The 20,259-nt window shown below is 36.9% G+C and overlaps 1 protein-coding gene across 6 annotated transcripts in view; it reads left to right on the top strand.

Annotated features, from left to right (window-relative positions):
* UTRN (utrophin) overlaps window positions 1–18,401 on the top strand; it is a 384,959-nt gene extending 366,558 nt beyond the window's left edge. For all 6 annotated transcript variants that reach the window (XM_074896615.1, XM_074896617.1, XM_074896614.1 and 3 more), the window contains 6 exons: window positions 3,878–4,036; window positions 4,412–4,655; window positions 11,054–11,162; window positions 12,619–12,705; window positions 14,595–14,617; window positions 16,234–18,401. In XM_074896615.1, the coding sequence (XP_074752716.1) occupies window positions 3,878–4,036; window positions 4,412–4,655; window positions 11,054–11,162; window positions 12,619–12,705; window positions 14,595–14,617; window positions 16,234–16,242 (631 nt within the window). In that variant the 3' untranslated portion in view covers window positions 16,243–18,401. The remainder of the gene's footprint in view (window positions 1–3,877; window positions 4,037–4,411; window positions 4,656–11,053; window positions 11,163–12,618; window positions 12,706–14,594; window positions 14,618–16,233) is intronic.
* The last annotated feature ends 1,858 nt before the right edge of the window (window positions 18,402–20,259 follow it).

Below are 20,259 nucleotides of genomic sequence, written 5' to 3'. Positions count from 1 at the left end.
TTTATTTTGATGTTGTGCTTTTATTTTGGTTGCTGACTGCCATCTCCAACCAAGTCTAAAAAAGAGAGTTCCAGATTCTCAAAATGAAAGTGTTTGCACGGCATAGAGCATGTTACGTTGTAGGTAATTTTGAAGCCCTGCCCTGGGACGCCTGTGCTACTAATGGATTTGTCTTAATTACAGTCAGGAGATTTGTTGGTGCAGGTTCAAGCTTCTGTGGCTTTGAACTAGTAATTTTGCAAGACAGACCAGAGGTGGAACACATGGCCAAAATACACTTTTCCTTCAGAAGACTTCATTTATCAGGCACTTCCTCCAGCATGTGAAAAAGCTGCTGACAGTTGCAAAGTGTGATGCTTAAAAAGCACTGGTCAATATTCACAGTCTGTCCTGTAGAGTTTATGAGACTCTGAACCAGTGGGAGAGGAGGGTAATGAAATTTTATTTGGCCTGAATAACTGAGAGTCCAAAATACAAAATTATCTGTGCTTAACTGTGTTGATCTCACCTACTGGACCACAATACAGTCAAAAGTATCTAAGCATTTACTGTGTGAACTCACTCTTCAAGGGGTTTATAAGTTTCATTAAAAAATGAGGTTACACCTAATACAAAATCTTGACAGAATCTCAGGTTTAACAAATTCAAATAAATATAAAAAAAAACCAGGTTTACAGAGCCCTTTCTTTTCAAAAATCCACTTCAGATGGCCTACATAGTTGTTTATAAACTAATTCATCTTAAAATGTAGACAGCATGCCTAATTAAAATAACCAGACTAAACTACTTGATCATGTGAACCTTTCCTGACAACATCAACACCCTTGCACAAAAGAAGGCTGTATGTGTATTTATAGTGTATCGCTTAATATGTAAACAGTGTTTTGAAACCTGAATGATAAAGCTGTGTTCTCTCTCTAGCCTGCTTTAACACTCTGTTTCTGTGCTCACCTGAATCACGAGCACTCCCGGCTTAGTGCAGCCATTTCAGTTGTAGCAAGGGGATTCTGCACATTTCAAGGGGTTGTAGAAGCCCTGCTATGTACAGCAGAGTCTGAAGCCCCACAAGGGCTTACATCACTTTGATAAAAATTTAGTTACAACGGATGGAGATTTTTTATCAGGGTGGTTAAAGGGTAGAGAAGTACCATGAGGTTTTCATTATTGAATTAGGACCTGATCCAAACTCTGTTAACTGCAGTGCCTTTGTTTTAGGTTTAAGTAGACTAATGCAAAATAACAAAGTGAGTGATGATGAGTTTCCCTGAGAACACTCAAGTATTGGAGAAGAGAAAGAGAAGAGGCTTTTTTCTATAAGAAAAAAAAAAAAGAGGAGCACTGTTCTGTTTCTTTTTCAGTTAACACTGTCAGATATCCCCTATATTTTTCAGGGAGTTAAATGTACATACAGCCCATTCTATTTTAATTATATAGCTGTATTTAATGAAAAATAAATTACATTTATTCGTTTGCATGGGAAGATCCGTATTGTCATTTCTTCTTCTGAGTCTAGTACTGACTACAGCCAAGACAGATAAGAAATAAATGAATGTGTATTATTTCCTTTTAAACTTCTGACTGATTGTTAAAAGTGGAAGAACTCACTAATTAGGTTCCTTTTTTTACATGTAAACTTTCTGCAAACCAGTAGTTAATCACTAAAGGATGAAGGCAAGTGATATGCAACCAGAACTCTGTGGAAGGATCTCTTCATACTTCTTTATATGATCTATTCATACTCTTCCCTTTATATCATAAATGAATTTATGTGGAGTAGAATGCCATGAACTTTTCGAGTGGCTAGAACTGTCATAGCCTATACTTTCTTGTTGGTTTGGTTTGGGTTTCTTAGGTATAGTGTTGCTTGGTACACATTTGTTTGATTGTAATAGTCTAGATTTTCAAATCTCAATGACAAGTCAGAAAATGGAAGCCCACATGATAGCTTTGTGTAGATAGTGAATAGTTATCCTTGAGAAGAAATAGTTTAGTGTTTTTCTACCATTGGATTAGTCTTAAGTAAAAAGTTTGTCTTAAGAAGCACTACAAAGAACCAAATTGCTTTGCTGCATGATAGAAGTACTTTTCTAAGAGAAAGACACCAGGAATCAGTATTTATTAAATAAATCTCTGGCTATTTTGTCTTGCTTCTAATAGTGGTGATGCTTTTAAATGGGTATTGATGTACAGAGCTACCAAAAAATCTTGGTTCAGCAGGATAAAATAGGGTGTTCCATTACACAAACAGTATGTTTGCAACTCTCATTTGTTCCTGTCACATGCATTTGCTCTGGTTACCCCAGTAGCTTGAATTTAGTTCTGAGAAAACCCTCAATCCATGTGCATGGCCTATAACACCTGATGTGTTTTACTTGTACATGTCTTTATTTTATAAATTATTTGTCACCACAGAAATAACTTCTGTTTCTCTCAGGGTATACATTTCTAAATAACTGGGTTTACTATTCATTCAAACGAGACTGTACATTTGAATCTTTTGTTAAGTTGACTGACAGGAAATTTTTAAAAGCCTCTTGAAAAGCTCCATTACACTTTTACTTGGAAAATTAATACTTTGCATATTATGAACTTCCTGTTTTTCATATGTGCTTTCAAAGGCAGTCTTTGAGGATACTTTTTATTATGTCAGACCACAGTCAGTTAATAGCAGAATTTGTAGCTACTTCTTTCCACAATAGGAGGAAAAAGGTCAGCACAAGAAATATTTTTAACATGAAAACATCTCTTTTCTAAATTACATCTAAATATGTGTATATATACTGCTCATGTGTTGTTTTTTTTAATCTGGTGTTGACCAGGCTTTAACTGTAGATCTTTAGGGTAAAGTTTGTAATAACAACACTTCATAGTATCATAAGGTATGCAGTCTCTGTTTTGTAGTCAAGCAAAGAAGAGAATTTAAGGAGGGTTTTCTTTGGCATTCATACTGCTGCAGCAATTTCTGTTTTAAAAACATGAATAGTATATGTTTTCCTGCTGTTGATTTATCCTTCTTAAGCAAGCAGGCGAACTGTTTTTAGGACATGGTATCCTTCACTTTCTATCCATGTGATTTTTTTTTAATGGAGGACACACCTGTATACTAGCAAACTCATTTGGACATTGTAGCATAATTGAAAGTGTCAGGACTTCTGTATCTCCTTACCAGAAGGTAATTTCTATCTGAGTCAGGAGGAGGACAATGTTAGAGTTTATTTCTATTGCTGAATCTGTAACAAGGAGGAGATCTGCTCCCCTTGAAGAGTTTTAAGATATCACATGTGTATATAAAAATGGGGAAAAAACCCTGGAAATACAATGCTAATTCAAAACCTATCACATTACTTTTGCAGCAGAGTCAGTCCCTTTGTTAGCTAGATACGTGATGATTCATTACTTTATTACTTCTTGGAGAATTCTGTGGGGATTTTTTCATGTCTAGTTTTATTTGGTGAATTTCGCACACCAAAATTATCTCCTAAAGAACATTTAAAATGTCACCTATTTATAGGAACTACTAGATAGCTTGTTCGGTTTTATTTATTTTTAAGGCATTTCAGATAAGTCATCTTTGGTTTATATTGTCTCTGATTCTTGCTTTCACTATTTCTTTTCAAACCACCAGCAGCATTTGTTCTTTATGCATAATTAAAGTAAACTGGTCTCTTTTTTTGAACTACTACAGATCAATCTTCTTTCTTTTGTGCATCGTATGTTTATGTGGGGTTTTTTCAGTATATTTTTTAGGCTTATTTCCTGCTCTCTTAGTCCTTTTTCCTAAACAAACTAACCAAACCCCTCAGCTTGACAAAGATGTTTGCTCACATAATAAATGTTTTACTGCTCTGTCTTTATCCGTGTTGTTTTATTGCTCTAGAGAGGATGAGCATGCCCTTATCCAGCAGTATTGTCAGACGCTGGGAGGAGAGTCACCTGTGAGTCAGCCACAGAGTCCTGCTCAGATACTGAAGTCAGTGGAAAAGGAAGAGCGAGGAGAGTTGGAACGCATCATTGCTGACCTCGAGGAAGAGCAAAGGTTTCATAATCTTCCTACATGGTGTCTGAATTGTCACCCCGTTGTTTGAGCTACGCATGTATTATGTATAGCTGTTGATGAGAAGAGATGGACCTAGGAGTTGTGTTTTAAAAAAAAAAAGATTGATCAAGGCATATATCATGCATAGCCTGAGTCCGTTAAATATAAGAGAGTGGATCTGTGATAAAATAACCTTAGTTTCATCTCTACTTTATTGTTTCATGTTTTTTTCCCATAAACCACAAGTCAAGACATTGTATAAGCCACTTGTATTCTTAGTTGGAGGTGATGATAACATCATTTGATCTAAGGAAGTTTTTTTATTTTAATTTGCTTGATTAAGTTATCATTCTCCTCTTCTTTTCAATATACCAGGAGTCTGCAAATAGAATATGAGCAACTAAAGGAGCAACATCTTCGGAGAGGAATAAACCCTCTTGCATCGCCTCCTGACTCTGTTGTGTCACCTCAGCATGCTTCTGAAGATGCCGAACTCATTGCTGAAGCTAAACTCCTGAGGCAACATAAAGGTCGCCTGGAAGCAAGGATGCAGATATTGGAAGATCACAATAAACAATTGGAGTCTCAGCTTCACCGGCTACGGCAGCTACTTGAACAGGTACGCTGATCTCTTTCCCCTATGTTGTTTCTGCACAGTAGGTTTCTTAGTGAAACAAAGGTGTTGGAATTTTACTGCAGGTATTTTCACCACACTAGTTTTGTCTGTTGCACTTGGTCATTTCTAGCACGCAGGGATATTTATTCCTACCCTGTAGTATAAGCCGTGGTGAAAGTCAGATGAGCACAAGATGATTACAGATGCTGGAGTGATCATGGTAACTTATGAAACACTGAGAATAACACAAACAAGTGAAATAATTTTTCAATAATAAAAAAGCTGGGGGAAGAAAATATATGCCCTATTCCAAGTAGTGGTGCCAGTCACAGCCTGTATTTGACTTCAGTTGTCCGATCTTTCCTTAAATAATTTGTTTATTTCTTGTCACGGTGAGTCACTGAAACCTTTCTTAGCGTGCCAAAGATACATCTAAAAATGCAAAGGAGCAAATCATTAAATTAAAAATCCAGTTCATCTTGAGTAGCTTTAGACCAATAAGCTACAGCAAAATGGTCTGTGCACAAGTAAATGATGAAGGCAAGAGCCATTTAGCAAATGTCAGTAGCTAGAGACCGTAGGGTTTCTTCTTTTGGGGAAGAAATGTTGATTGGTTTTGAAGTCAGCTTACACACATCTAGACTATAAAAATACCAGCAGCAACATCTACAAGGTGTTAGAAATGTTAGTTTGTAGTATGTCATGTGTGGAAGCTTGAATGATGAAGACAAGTTTGGATGAATGTTTTCTCTTTGCTAATCATTACACTTGGGTCAGAGCACAGTAAAGCAAATAATTCCTGCCTTCTATGAGTCAGGTGAGTGGCTGAATGTAGTAGAGGATTTAACTAAGCCAAGAAACAGACTGCATAAACCAGATATCAAAATGGCATAAGTTCCTGCTGTAGATGAGACTCTCATTACAGTGATAAAAATATTTTTTGTTTGTTTGTTTCACTGGCTGACTTTGTCATTTTTCTAGGCAGTTTTGGCTGAATAGCATGAAGATGCGTCTGTTCCAATGGCTTCCTTGCCCCCCTAGCAGAGTATTTTTGTTACTGTTATTCTAGCGTCTTTAATCAGTATTTGAGTAGCTTAAATATTTAACAGGGAAGATAACAACTGGTGCAACTGTTAACAATAATTCATGGAGTAAGTATCTTGAGAACTGTGGCCAATACTAGGTGTTTCAGAAAAGGGTTTAACATCTGCAAACAAACAGCTGTACAGTAGAAGCACAGAAGTTCTGCCAAACCCATAGTTACTTTCAGCTTAGTGCTTAAAGCAGGAGCACGTTCACCCTCTAAAACTACTTTTTCTAGCGTAGCTGTGGAAATTCTTAGAATTTTGTAATCTTTTCGGTATATTATCCTTATAATTCTTACTAAGACCTTTAGGGTATACATGTGTATTGTGATAAAGTGAGTGGGGGAGGGGGCAATAGTTTCTTCTCATCAGTTCTGCCTTTGGATTTTTCTGGGCATTCCGCAGCTTGTGGTTTCTGATAGGGTAAAGTAAAACAGAGTTGACCTTTTTCAATATTTCTGATCATTTACACCTCGTTTACTGTATACTGTTGCTCTTTTGCTTCCTGTCCAAAATCTGCTGCCTCTGTGGAGTCATGCTGTGCTTCTTATTGTTTCAAGTGCCATTTGCTAAGCTGTTCCTGTTTCTCTGTCTTTTAATGAAGTGGCTGGTACTAAGTCAAATATATGAAGTCATCTGCATTATTGCTTTTGTAACATATCCATAACTTTTCAATACGCCTTTCTATATGCATCCTTACTTTAGTGGGGGCTTTTTGACCTGCTGCTAAGCAGATTTTTTGCAAGCTGTCTCCAAGGATTCTGAAGCTACTCCCCTGAATGGGATTCAGAAAATGTAAAGTAATTCAAATTTTTAGTACTTGTTCTTTGAAACGTCTTTATTTTGACATTAATAATTACAAATCAGCACTGAATTCTATTACTGCCCCCTTAACTTCCTGAAAAAATGACCATGCTTCAGCATGTTTGTTTTTCTGTCACCTAGGCCATTACTGTCCATGAAAGTCTTTACCTTTTTCACTGCTTGGGGAAGGACTTTATCAGGAGCCAAAAGAGGATCTAAGTATATTTGTTTGTTTCTTTTGCTTTTATTGGCTGTCCCAAATATTTGTTTAGCGGATACAGGGAATACCTTTTCTCATTAATGAGGTGTATGATTTGCTTGGAAGATTCTCATATGTCCCAATGTCAAAATATATAACAACTCTGTAATTCCTGTAATGATAATAACTAATATTAAAGGACACAATTGTCTTAACAGGAATTTCTTTGCCATGACTGGCATTTCATGCCATCTCTGTTTTTCTCTTCTGTTGACAGCAAGTCTCTCCATTTCTCTTCTCCACTCAGCCTCCTGACTGTTTTTTGAGTTAATAACTTGCCACTGAGTCTGAAATACCCGACTTCTTTCGCTAAAAGATATGGAGTGAGTCTATTTACACAGATATTTGGGTAGAGAATTAATGAAACTTAGAAACTTTCCTGTAGTGACTGTTTACTCTAGATGAGAGCATTCTAGGACATTCTTTAGAGAGCACCTTTAACAGAAATATGCGTGCATCCTCACTGCATGATTGCCTACTTCAGGTCACAATTCTGAGGTTACCACACTATTTTTATTTTAGCAAGCCCAAAGGATTGGTAGCTGTCACACAATGTTGTCATTTTTGGCTGCCTGATTGATTATAGTGCCAAAGAGGAAGGTGAAACACAACTGGCGTGTGACAACTAATAGCAACATGTTAATCGTACAGAGAAAAAAACGAAGATTGCATTTTCATCTTCCTTTTCTCAGCTCTTTTAGATACTGCATGTGCAAAGTAGAAGACCTATTATGAAGGGCATTTAAAGTCTGTTTGGATTTTTCTCTGCTTGTCTGAGCTACTGAAAGGTTTCATATTGGATTTGATACTGAAGTTAATGGGAGCTAAAATCATCTGTCAATGGCAGTATGATCAGACTCAGAGTAAATAGGGACTGCAGCTCCCTCTCCAACTGCAAACAGAGGAGCTTTATCAAAAGAGCAGAGAGGACTGTTTCTTTTGTAGCTGGGACAGTAAGTCTGGAACAAGAAGAAACATCTGAAATGGATGTGATAAGGAAATTGGCCTTTTTGAGGTTTCCTGTGATTCAGAGGTTGGGGGAGGGCTTTCTGTTTTGTTTTGATATTACCAAGCGCAACAGAAGTCAAGGGAAGAATGGGTGTGTCTTATCTATCCATTAAACCACAGAACACTTCAGGCTCTACTTTGGGAAAGACAAAGGAGGTGCAGGAGGCACAGTGAAATAAGACACTGTAGATCAAAACTTGTTAAAATAAATATCTCCTCTGAAATGCTTTAAAAACTTCTGTAATACAGAAAAATCCCTCAATTCAGAGTTTACTGGAGAAGAATTTATCTGTCCCTACATATCTTTATTTGCTTTTGCATAAAAAGAAGTTGAAAATGCCCAGAAACCAGAGTTGAAAACTTCCCCCTCATCCCTATAGAGGCGTACTTGATATTCCTGCTTTTATTTATTCAGAAAGAAGCAGGAGGTATATGGTAACATCCAGGGCTATTTTCTTATGTATTTTGGCTTAAAGGTTGTCTGGTGTCTTGTTTTGAAGAATACATGAACTTCATGATGCCTGAAGTGGGTTGATGATGGAAGTGGTCAGATTTTGTAGGTGCTGTGCAGCTGGGGTCAAGTAGAACTTGATTTTCGACATTTTTTTTCTCAGGTTCTCTCCCAGTAAAACTGTCAGATCATGTAAATAAATGCAGCTATATCCTCAACTATTTTTCATTTAACGTTTTTAAATATATGATTATTATATTAAAGCATTTATGCCAGTATCAGAACCCTTCTCTTTCTGCTCCAAACCCCACTGTTCATCTGCTTAACTGTATCGTCCTGATTTTAGAAAAAGACGGGTATGGCTTGCTTTGGTTTTTCTTGTTACTGCAGTCACTGGAACTATGTAGTGTAACATCTATCAGTATATTTAAATAAAAATTAAGTCATCAGATATTGTCCTCTGATTAGAAAGGGATGGGTGATTTGTTGTTAGTTTGTTTTTTTTAAATCCAACTGCAGTATTTAATTCTGACTGCTGCAGCAATATATAGTACATCAATGTAAGGTATTCAGAGTATGTTTTGTTTGCTCTCAGTTTATGCACTGTTAGAGTCCTCGTGCTCTGCAGGGCTTTTTTGTCATTTGCAATAGCACTCCTAAGCGGTACTGAATAACCTTCACTACTATATCATCATTTAAGTTCGTAGGCATCTCCTTTCAATCCTAATTAATATTGACTTTGCAGTACCTCACTATCCTTGGTCTAGCCTACATGTTGCTGTACTGCAGTTTTGTATCAAGTTCAGCACCAGTCTTCCTTCCTCAGTCACTCTCAGTCATTTCTGCACCATTGTCCACAGTTACTACTTGAAGAGGGACAGAGATCCAGTCCTGGTGCAAGCTGGCATTTTGCATGATACAAATTCTCTCTGTCTGTCTATTTGTGGGGTGGACAAGCAGTCACTCTGCCACTGAAGTTAACCTCAGTGTTCTTCGTTGAAGTACTCTTAACCCTTGAAGAGTTTGCTTCATCTCTTCAGCGTTATAGCTCTAACCTCTTCTTGAACAGAGGTTCCTGGCTATACAGAATTACTTGGGGTTAGTTACCCCAGGCTTGGCCTATTTAAAATCATCACACTGGTTTTACTTAGAGTCTGTAGCTTGATTAAAGCCTGATATTGAAAAGCAGATTACTTAACTACTTGATAAGCATTTGCTGTTCATAGGAGTGTCTTGATGGTAAAATCTTTGGCTGACTTGAAAATATTTCCATTTTTCTTTGTCTTCTACATGCAGAGCAATATTTCTTGATTTATTCTTTCAGTCAAAGCTGGAAGTTGGTATGGTCATGCTGAAAGAGAGATGGTATTTCCAGGAGAAAAAAAGATTTGCTGAGTGCTCAAGGGAACATTTCCTTCTATTTTTCACCACTGTGTATGGAAGAAAAAGTATCTTCCATTGTTCAACTATCTTCAGTTTTGTTGAAGATTTTTTTTTTTTGACTGGAAGCTGTCTCAAAAAATTGAATGTTACACTTACGGCTGTGAGCTGCAAATGTGCACAATGTGTCATTCTGTATATTACTTCTCTATTAAGTCTCATGGCTGTTCTAGGTACTTGTTCAGTCTCAGTTTCAAAAAGATCTTAAAAGTAATAATATTTTTTTACTACTTCTGTATCTGCTTTTGACAGATTTAATTAAATAATCTGTTACTTAAGCTGTTTGGAAGTAACTTGGTGATTTGCGATCAAAAAGATAAATAATAGGGGCAACCATTTCAGCTAAGATTCTGTAACTGCCTCAGATGTAAATACTATTTCACATACTTGTGGTTTTTTAAAACAATCACTTCTGGAGCTCAAATACTGTATTACTATTCTATACCTCAAAGGATTTCTTACGAGAAAGAAGGAAAAGAGGAAAACAAAAATGCCTGAACATGATCCCTTCAAACATTTCTGAGCTGTTACAGTGAAGAAGTCTTATGGTCTTTTCTTCCTTTTGTGTCCATATATATGCATACTTATACATAATTTCAAGCACATACATGGTTACAACTAATTGTAATATAGAACTTATGTGTTTGATTCTTCAGGTGAATATAAGAGTCCAGAAAGTCTTGCTTACAACACAGTTTTCAAAGTATATGGGTTTCTTCTCATAATTTTTTGAAGATTACATACTTTTCCTGCAAATTTGGTGTCCTTCACACTATTGAGAAGTGGTGTCAGCAGGAGTGATGGATAGCTACCACTTTTTAGATTTAATAAAGTTCTCTTAACTCTTGTGTCTTTACTAGACTTGACTGTGAAGGAGTTTTGCAGAACTGTTCAAGATTGAACTGAGTTTCTAAGCATGATCAGTCATACTAGTAAAGCTTCTTAGGGGACCTTAGCTGAATGTTCTCTGTGTATATATCCATACATTTATATACAACCCCAATAATACCATTCTGTAGTCTTGTGTAAGTGGACTGAGACCCTCGGCAGGCTGTTTAGGTTGTACATCACATTGTGTTTCTGTGGTGCGTGCTCGCAACAGAACATTGTTTTTAACAAGGCCATCAACTGGAGTCTCATAAGAATTATGCTTAACTGTAGATTTTCTTTTAACAAGTTATTGGTTTGGTTTATTCCCCCTTAACAGTTGTATAAACCTCAGTCAACTTTCACTAGTTTGGAGAACAAACAACAAAGAGGACATAAAATCAGAAAGGAGTCGGATGATACATACAAGCCCACGCTTCTGTAGACACAGTTTATCTAAATTTGGGTATTACTGTCTTTAATATAGCCCGACTCAGACTCCCGGGTTAATGGCACCTCCCCCTGTGCTTCGCCCCAGCACTCTGCCCTTGGCTACCCGCTCGAGCAAGAGACAAGCTCACAGTTTCATCAGACAGGTAAGTATTTTGATCAGATAATGTGCTGTGTAGGTCTGTGGATGGTCTACTGGATAGGTTTGTTGGCATCTTTCTGAAAAAATGTATAAATAAAAAGTAACTGGTCTTTGTGATGCTACTGGGAACAAGACTTACTGCGGCTGGAGCTGTTGCTTCCCCACACGTGCAAACAGCTGTGGTATCACAAGAATCCATGTGACTGAATTAGATTTCTGTCAATAGATTCCTTGGTCCAATTAATTTTGAGCAAGTAAATTTACTGGGCAAACCCATCCTCACTGAAGGGGGAACCAGATTTTCTTGGACTGAAGTGGCCAACAGCTGTTTGTCCTACAGGGCACACATGCACCCAAGTAATGTGTCAGATACAGGAACAAATCAAAACATGTGATCAAAGCTTCCTGATGGCTGCTTTAAAATCCTCTGCTTATTCTGGTATTTTTATGACCTCACCCATCAAAGACTTCACATCTTTAGGAATTACTGAGTAAGTGTACAGCCTCTGTACATGAGGGGATTTCTCTCTTGAAAGATTATTTTAAATTCTCTGACATCAGAACTCATTAATTCCACTGGGAATTAGCAGAAATAACTAGACCATTAAAGTTCAAAATTATTTGGGGAAAAAAAAAATTTTCTCAAATTATTAATTTGAGGCATTACTAATGCCTGTTTTTGTTTTCAAGCCTTGTGTTGTAGATTTAAAAATTATTTTATTTCTGTGGAAAACAGGAAAAATATTATCTTGCATACTGAAAAGTTCTCATTCAGCACCGACATGTTTTTACTTTATCTGGAAAACCACACATACAGAAGACTTCTTCGAATCTTATTTAATGTAGTGGTAGTTTTATGAGAGATGCTGTCTAATAACTGCCAGGAACAGAGCCAGCTGTATTCCCTAACCATTCCCTTGGCTAATTTTAAGCAGCATTTTAACAAAAAGTGTCAAGAAGGATTTTAAAACTAGGGAAATTGCTGGTGCATATTGAATAAAGACCATCTAAAAGATTTATTTTTTTTTCCTGGTATTCACTCTGAAAGTTTCATGAAAAATCACCTGAAAATGGATCAGAATTTTAATTGAGCAGTTACTGAGCATAATTCCCTCATCTTGTAAACCTTTTATTTATTTTAACCATAAATAATTCTATACTGCTCTTTCTTGGCAATTTCTTCTAGTTCAATTTTGGATGCAATGGTTAAGCTTTAATAAAATAGAAATGAGTTCTGTTGCAAATCAGTAATGTAACTTTTACCTTATCTCCCAAAGCTGTCAATTATTAATGTCAGTTCCTGCACATTAAGTTATGACAGCTTCAGGTAGTAGTTTCCCTTGAAATATAAAGGCGTATTTAACTGTAAGGTTGGATGAGAATGCCTTTCAGAATGTTGTCCTTTTTTTTCCTCCTTTTGTTAGTAAATTCATTGCGCTTTTTTGTTGTCTTATCTGCAGATGACTTGTTAGTTCCACCTCATGATACCAACACAGATTTAACAGATGTTATGGAGCAAATCAACAGCACATTTCCAGCTTGCTGCTGTAAGTGTAACAGAATATATCTCTGAGAATAGTATTGAATTTGGGGCAGTCTTCTGAAGAAAAAAGTCATTCTTGTGGTATTGACTAGGACAAAAATCTTCTCTCTGATGAGATTTCTTGTCAGGCTATGCAAGCTGCATAATTCTGTTCTTTAAAATTCCTCAATAGACACTATTTGTGAAGGTACACAAATGTCCTCATGTTTTAAGTGATTCACCATAAGAAAAGCCTATAGCTCCATATGGACTTTTCAGCTGTCCCCACATAAGGGAAAAGAGATCTAGAATCCTAGTTGTGCTACTCAGCACAACTCAATCTGTAGAAAATGCAACTCAAGTATCTGTTCTTGGTTTTGCAAATTCCTGTCTTGCATACATAAGGAGTATACAGCTACCTGGTCGTTAGGCCCAAATGAATTTATAGCAGATTGCCCTGTGTCAGGGCAAGCTCGATTATGATGGCTGTTCTCTGCATTTAGGAAACACAGAAAACAAAAAAAATCTCATATCCATGAAACAATACCCTTAATGAGACAGGAGGGGACTGTGAGTGAAAACCATGGCCCCACATCCTTTCATATTGTGAAGTGTATCTAAGCATTTCATATTAAAAGAAGTCACAGTTCCAAATTTCACATGATTTTTCCCTTTGTCGTTTACATGCTGCTGTAGAAATCAAACCAGCATGACCCGATTAGTAGGTACTGTTCATGTTTGCTCTTCTTCAGTCATTCTATAACATGTCTTACTTGGGAGATTTACTAGGAGTATATTTTTTTAACCACGTAAGATTCATTTACTGTTTCAAAGCCTGAAATGAGGATTATTAGTCTGGCCTTCCCAACACAGGACATTAAACTCTATGAGTTTGCTAGGGAAGACCATGACAGACCATTCAGTCCATCATCTTTTCTCCTGTGGCCACTTGAGATGGATTTGTGCTTCTGGATGGACAATTATCTCACCTGTTCTGTAAAACTTCCAATGATGCAGACCCCACAGACTCCCTAGTCAATCTGTTTTAAGAGCATCACTGTATTCCTAACCTTAAAGAATAATATCCTTACTCTGTTTTAATTATGCCCAAGCTAAATTTTATTAGAACAGCCTTCATGTTCAAAATATCATGACCATTTAAAAAAAAATTAAATTAAAAAGCAATTTTTTTCACATTGCTACTACTGGACTCTCCTACCTTGGCCGCAGCTTTCATTACGAAGTTACTAGCATCTGAGCCTTATGTAGATTATTTTTATCACATCTTGACTGTATAATGGAGCCAGTCTTCTTATTTGATGGTTTGGGGTTTTTTTATGGTTTTCAGGTTATAATTCATCTTGAAATCAGTATTTCTACTTGCTCCAAATATTTTTTATTAAACAATTAGTCATATAGTAAAGGCAGCACTGCTCTTAATGGTGGGGTTTATTTGGGGTTTTTTTTCCCCATATCCTTTGATTATGGATATAATGCCTCTTTGCCTTCCTTATTTATGAGGTTGGTCCTCAGAACTAGGCAGGTCCTCAGAACTGCAGCACAGTGCAGCAGTCTTACCTGTGTGTCCGAGTGAGTTCCAGAACAGACCATTTTGAACAGATGATGTTATAATACACCACTCATAGATCTATATAGTTGCTAGTGGTGAAAAAGGAAATGTTGATGTAAGATATATTCATAATGCTATACATTTGTTAAAAGAAAAGTAAATTTGTGAAGGAAGTCATGTATAAACCATTACAACACACTTCTAGTTAAATGTTGAACTTTTTTTAAGATGAGTCTTTTTGTTCTTCTGTAGTACATGTTTTCCTGATACTGGCTTTGTTTTTAAACTGTCAAGATGCAGAATCATGCAAACTTCCAAATTTCTTTTGTTTTATGTATTTGCAGCAAGTTTCACTGGCAGACCACAGGTATGAGACATGTTTACGTACTTGCACAGTCATTGGAAGCAAGGTAAAACAAGTAGAAAATTTCCGTTAAAGCAAAGTGGCCAGATTTTTTTCTGTACTTTTCCCTAGAGGTCCATTTGGAAGCTAGACCTATGTAACAGGAAGGCTAGATTCTGGAATATCCCAGTTAGTAGAAAATTCCTGCTAGTTCAGGCATTACCAAAGGTACTATGGTGTGCAGTTCTGGGATGCTGACCAGATGGAATCAGCTTGAATGTATCAGGGCAAATTAGTTTCAAGCCAGCATCAACTTGCAAGATCAAAGCTGGTTCTTGCAAAGACATCCGTATGTCCTTGTGCCCTGCTGCCCATAGCTCCAGTGGAGCTATGGGCAGCAGGGCACAAGGATCAAGAGCCACACAGCATCTTAGACATTAGATTAAGCTGCCTTCTTCCACTAGGCAACCATTTTACAAACCCAAAGCAGAAATTTGGCTGCTTTCAGAGTTCACAAAAAATGCAGAAGACAGTCTGGTATTTAGATACTTGTTCTTGAAAATCTTAACTGGTATGAATGGTCAGTTAAATTTCTGTTATGAGTAGCACAAGAAATAGGAAAAACACTTGCTGTGGGTTTAGGTTGATATTGGAGCCCATGTATGACAATTAAGAAGTGACATAATCTTGTGTCATTGCAGGATTCTTTGAAAGTTTCATTGCTAAATAAGTTTTTGAAACTACCGCAAATGGCTGTGTGAGACTTTGGAAGAAATAAGTAGTAGGGAAAGAGTCTATTTACTTCCTCAAATTGCTTCACCTTGTCCATTAATCCACAGCTTGCAAGGTCAGACCTCCCCAAAATTAATATCCGAAAATTCAGAAATATTGCTCTGCAAACACTTTCTTTGATTGCAATATCTGGGATAGTAGGATTGTCCTCCCAAACAAGAATTTTTGAAGAGAATGGGGTGAATCATGCCCTGCACTTGGTTAACTCAGACTTTGTGTTTCAGTCTCTTTATAAGTTAAATTACTGAATTAAACAAGAATTTTTCAGAAATCCTTCCTCTAAGTAGGCACAGAGATAGCTTTCCATGTATCAATGAATAATCCTCATCTTCCTGAAAAATAATTTGATTTTTTTTAGATACAGGATGATTCCCAGATGGTCTCACTGCAAATCTACCCTTCCAGAACCATTAGAGAAGGCACATTTGTCTGTTCAGGAACACAGTCCTGAAATGGGAGCCTGGAAATAAGCTTCACCTTTGAAGGGGCCAAGTCCAAATCCAGACTCTCTGTACTCTCTGTTTTTACCACTTAGGCTTCAGATAGGACAATAATTTGCCTTAACTGTTTTTTCTATAGGTGCAGAACATGGAGAGTCTATAAGTCGTATTTACTGCTCTGCAGACCTTATTAAACAAGAATTTTAAACACTGCAGTATAGTAAAATTAGATTTTTCTTATCCACATGCCTCAGTGTTTTGCTCAGTCTGGCCAATACATCTATATTTTTAAAATACAGGGTTTTTGTAGAATGATATCAGAGTCCTTACCTGAACTGAGCCCAGAGTAGTTAGAACTTTCTGTGCATGTTAACGTGGTACTGATGTAGTTATTTCTCATCATAACAGGCAATGTGAAGTGTTCATTTGGATGTCAACCAGTGCTTCCCGATGTGCAGTACAGCCCTCCTCTACAAACCACCGTTTGCAAGTTCCACTTCATCAGAAGGCTGCATGGGACCCTGGAACATGCTGTTCGCTCTGACTGCGTGTTCTACTTGAAACAGTAAAACACTGAATACCCAAAGACAAGGATGTTGTTTTTATAGTATCTTTTTTTCTTTCTTTTTCTTCTTCTTCCCTTTCTATGCAACTGTAAATTAATGAGCAGTGGAGTATTTGTCACTGATTTGTATAAATATACAGCCGCGGGAAAAGGGGCAGGGGCTTTATATACGTTCTTTTTGATAATCGTAAAGAGAACTGCATAAGGAGTTTGGAGTAAAATGTTACATTTATACATTCCTTTCAGCTGTTTGCTTTTACATTGTAAAATACTCTTAGTTATATTCCCACACATTTAATATTCTGTACTGATTATTTATATGCTAACCATCTGACCACACAGATTTCAGAATACCCTTGAATTGTTTTCAGGATTGGCGTATGAAGTTCCCATAATCTGCATTATTGTTACTGGTTAACAAAAATTGCCACTGGGTGCAAGCTACAGTATTTTAACTCCATTAAACAAGGTGAACTCACATTTTGAGTCATAATCATCATCCTCAACCACCAAAATGGTATTTTTAACTTTCTTTTAGTTATTTCCATCCAACACACTCCCTTTGGTGGTTTATTTTTTTAAACCTTACTTTACTTTGGAATCAGGAGATAGCTAAAAAGAGGACTTAGATGATAGCTTGTTTTTAATAAGGTCTAAGTTAGTGTAATCTTTCCCAACTTTGTTCAGAGACAAAGCTTTGCTGTTCCCTGCTGTGCCAAACTTGCTTCAAGTTTTGGAATTTACAGTCCGTGAAGTAAAGCTCATTTCCGTGAGATCCCCTCCTTTTGTCTGCCTCTTGGAAATGAAGAGACAATTAGAAAGCCCTTTCCAATACTATTAACAATGAAACATTTTCTTCAAAATAGCGATGCACTTAGATATTATAATTTGGCATTATAATCTTGTAACTCATCTTTATCTTTGAAATCATTTATTTATGTACTTTAAGTAGGGATATTTACAGGAAACTTATGTCACTGATCAGCTGATCTCTAGTTTTAAAATTATCATAAGAGATTTTAATGCCTTCACAGAGTTTACAATGCTGCATGGACAGTTGCTTTAATTTCAGGACATACCTTTAATTGGTAAAATTGCATGCAATATATTTCATGTGTAGTGGAGAGGAACAAAACTGTGTTGTTCTTAATTATTACTGAAGAAAAAAATAATTCTCAAAATTGTATTGGAAGAGTTTTTAATTCTCTACTGCTACTGAAAAATGCTAGAGGATATTAAGACAACAGGTCAGGAATTTCTAGTGTTTTTGTGAAGCGGTGCCAACTAGACTGTCCAGCACCCACAGTATTCACTCCTGGACTGCTGCTGCTCAAGGAGTGATTTGGGCACAACACTGACCATGTTCTAGTGTTGTCTCCAGTGCCAGTTCTTCCCGAACCCTTCAGCAAATTATTTAACCACTCTGCCTCTGTTTTCCCATCTGTAAAATGGGGATGATAGTACTTACCTCTCAGAGGTGTTGTAGGGCTTGCTTAGTTAGTGTCTGAAAAGCTCTGTATAAATGCTAAGTATTACTCCTGAGTGAGTGGAGCAAAATTGTCAAGATGGGAAGAGAAGATGGCTCCTATAAATGCTTCATCTATTGAAAAAGGTAGTGTAGTTATTTTGAGAAGAAAAAAACCCCACATTTTACAGAAGAGGAAAGCCATGACCACCTTTCTACCTCAGACCTATCTTCATGAGTAGTATTGGAAATAGCTTTATATTCTGTTCTCTGCAAAGTACTTTGCTTTTATGAAGCGACATCATTCTGTAGGCAAAGAATCCTTAAAAGTATCCCCATACATAAGTAAAAAAAGGACTCAGTAGTGAATTTGGTGGCTTTTATTTTTGTTCTGAATATGAGGTTATGTATAAAGTTGTTTTTCTGCCTGTGTTTGTATGCATCCTTTGTCCTCTGCTGCTGAGTAAATGCTGCTTCAAACACTACATTGTAACATTCTTCCTCTGAGACAATAATAAATAAAAGGAATATATTGCAGTAACATGAGACAAAGTATGGAGTTCATTCAAGTTTTGTGATCTTCAAGGATGGCACCTTTCATTGCTAAATGCTGAAAATTTCATTCTGAAGAAGATTAATTTTAACACAGGAGTGCTGTGATAGTCTATTTCTATGTGCTAGCATTTTTGGAGTGTGGTTTGCATTTATATAAATGAGATTAAGCAGTGTTTTCTCCCCATAAATCTGTGCATATTTTCTCTAGTTTTCCATCTTCAGTGATTTAGTCTAGAATCCTTCTCAATTTCATGACAGATATTAAATTTGATCACTGAGAAGCAGACTGCTTTTATTTTTAAAATGTTCTATATACATATTACAAAACAGCAATAATGCATGAAGCCCTGTCAAATATTAGAACTGTAAATTAGTCTTCAAGTTTTCACAGCATTCAGTCAACATACTCAACCAAAGCACAGCATTAGGTATTCAGTCAGGAAATACATACTTTCTAGCCCTACCATGTGCTTATTTTAGGTATTTGCATTAAGCTAATGCAAATCGAGTTAATGACTGTGTTGGAACTACTGTGCTTAGGGGAGGAAAAAAGTCCACAACCCTAAAATTGTAAAATTGTTTCCTTATAGTAATAGTTGGCACTATTTTCATGTTTAGGTTGTTTTTTTTTTAAACTAACAAATGTAAAATATAAATGTAAAAGTAATGACATTTCCCTCAGTTTGTGAAAGGATGCTTAACAAACAAGTTTCAGGGAAGAACTGAGTTTTTCACACAGCATTTAAGTGATTCAGCAATTAACAAGGAATTTAATTATAGAAATACCAATATATTGAGTCAAATTAAGTTCTGTATTTAGAACAATGAATGTGTCAGGAGGAGCCTGGTAAATTAAAGAATCTATTAAACCACAGAGTCTTTTAAAAAAGTAAACATTTTAATTATATGTTTGTAGAGTTGAAGGTAAGAGAAGAGGGGTATGGATAAGTACCAGGGCCTGACTTTGAGAACAATTTATGAAAGTGCTCAAATCTACAACTTACCCCCTCTGTACCCTGATTGCTAAGGTAGCAGGTGCCAGACCTCTGTAATGCTGTCACCTGTGAGGAAGGTAGTTTCATCTTAAAATCACACTTCATTACTGTGCCATGAAGGTCCTGATGCTTCTCAGGGGGAACAGGGGCACTCACTTCCCACCAGCTTGCTGTGGAGCTTTTCTCGAGGGGCTTGGGGAAGGGCTGTGTTAGGGCATGGCAAGCTCCAGGCCTCAGTGGAGAATGCAATGGTAAGCACTCCTTTGCTTCTCTGCTCAACCTCTCAGCACTAACCAGCCTCTTACACTGTTATTTTGTCAGGCAAAATAAAGCCAACATACTTCTCAGGACAAGAATTGAGTTCCTGCACCAAAGAGCTGTCAGTCCAAAATGCATGCCTATCCATCTCATCAGGAGAGACACCCTCCTGCACAGCCCAGAATGGAGAGGGTGGTTGATAGCATATTTGTTTGAATTTTTATTACAAAACACCCTTGAGCTGAAACATTATGATCCTCTGATCGGTTAATTTTCCCGGAAAAGATGCAAGGTTGATGCATCTAATTAAAATACTACAGAGCATGGAAGTTCCTCTCCTACTAGGGGTTCACATTCAGGGGAATTTCCACTATGAAACAGCTCTTCTTGCATGGTGGAGGTATTATTTCTTTTTGGACCAAACAAGGTTCTTCAGATGGTCAAATCAGTAAGTTAAGATGACAGTTAAATTATAAGATACCAGCCCCACTAGGTCAGTGACACTGCACCTAGACACAAACTGTCAGTAAACACAGGACAATTGCCTGAGTGTCCTGGGTCAAGGGTTCTGTTCTCTCCATGGTTATTTCTACAGC

Source organism: Athene noctua, chromosome 1 (genome assembly GCF_965140245.1).
Source record: "Athene noctua chromosome 1, bAthNoc1.hap1.1, whole genome shotgun sequence".
NCBI lineage: Eukaryota > Metazoa > Chordata > Aves > Strigiformes > Strigidae > Athene > Athene noctua.
The sequence above is the reverse complement of the archived record's forward strand: the minus strand, read 5'-3'. Positions and strand labels throughout refer to the sequence as shown.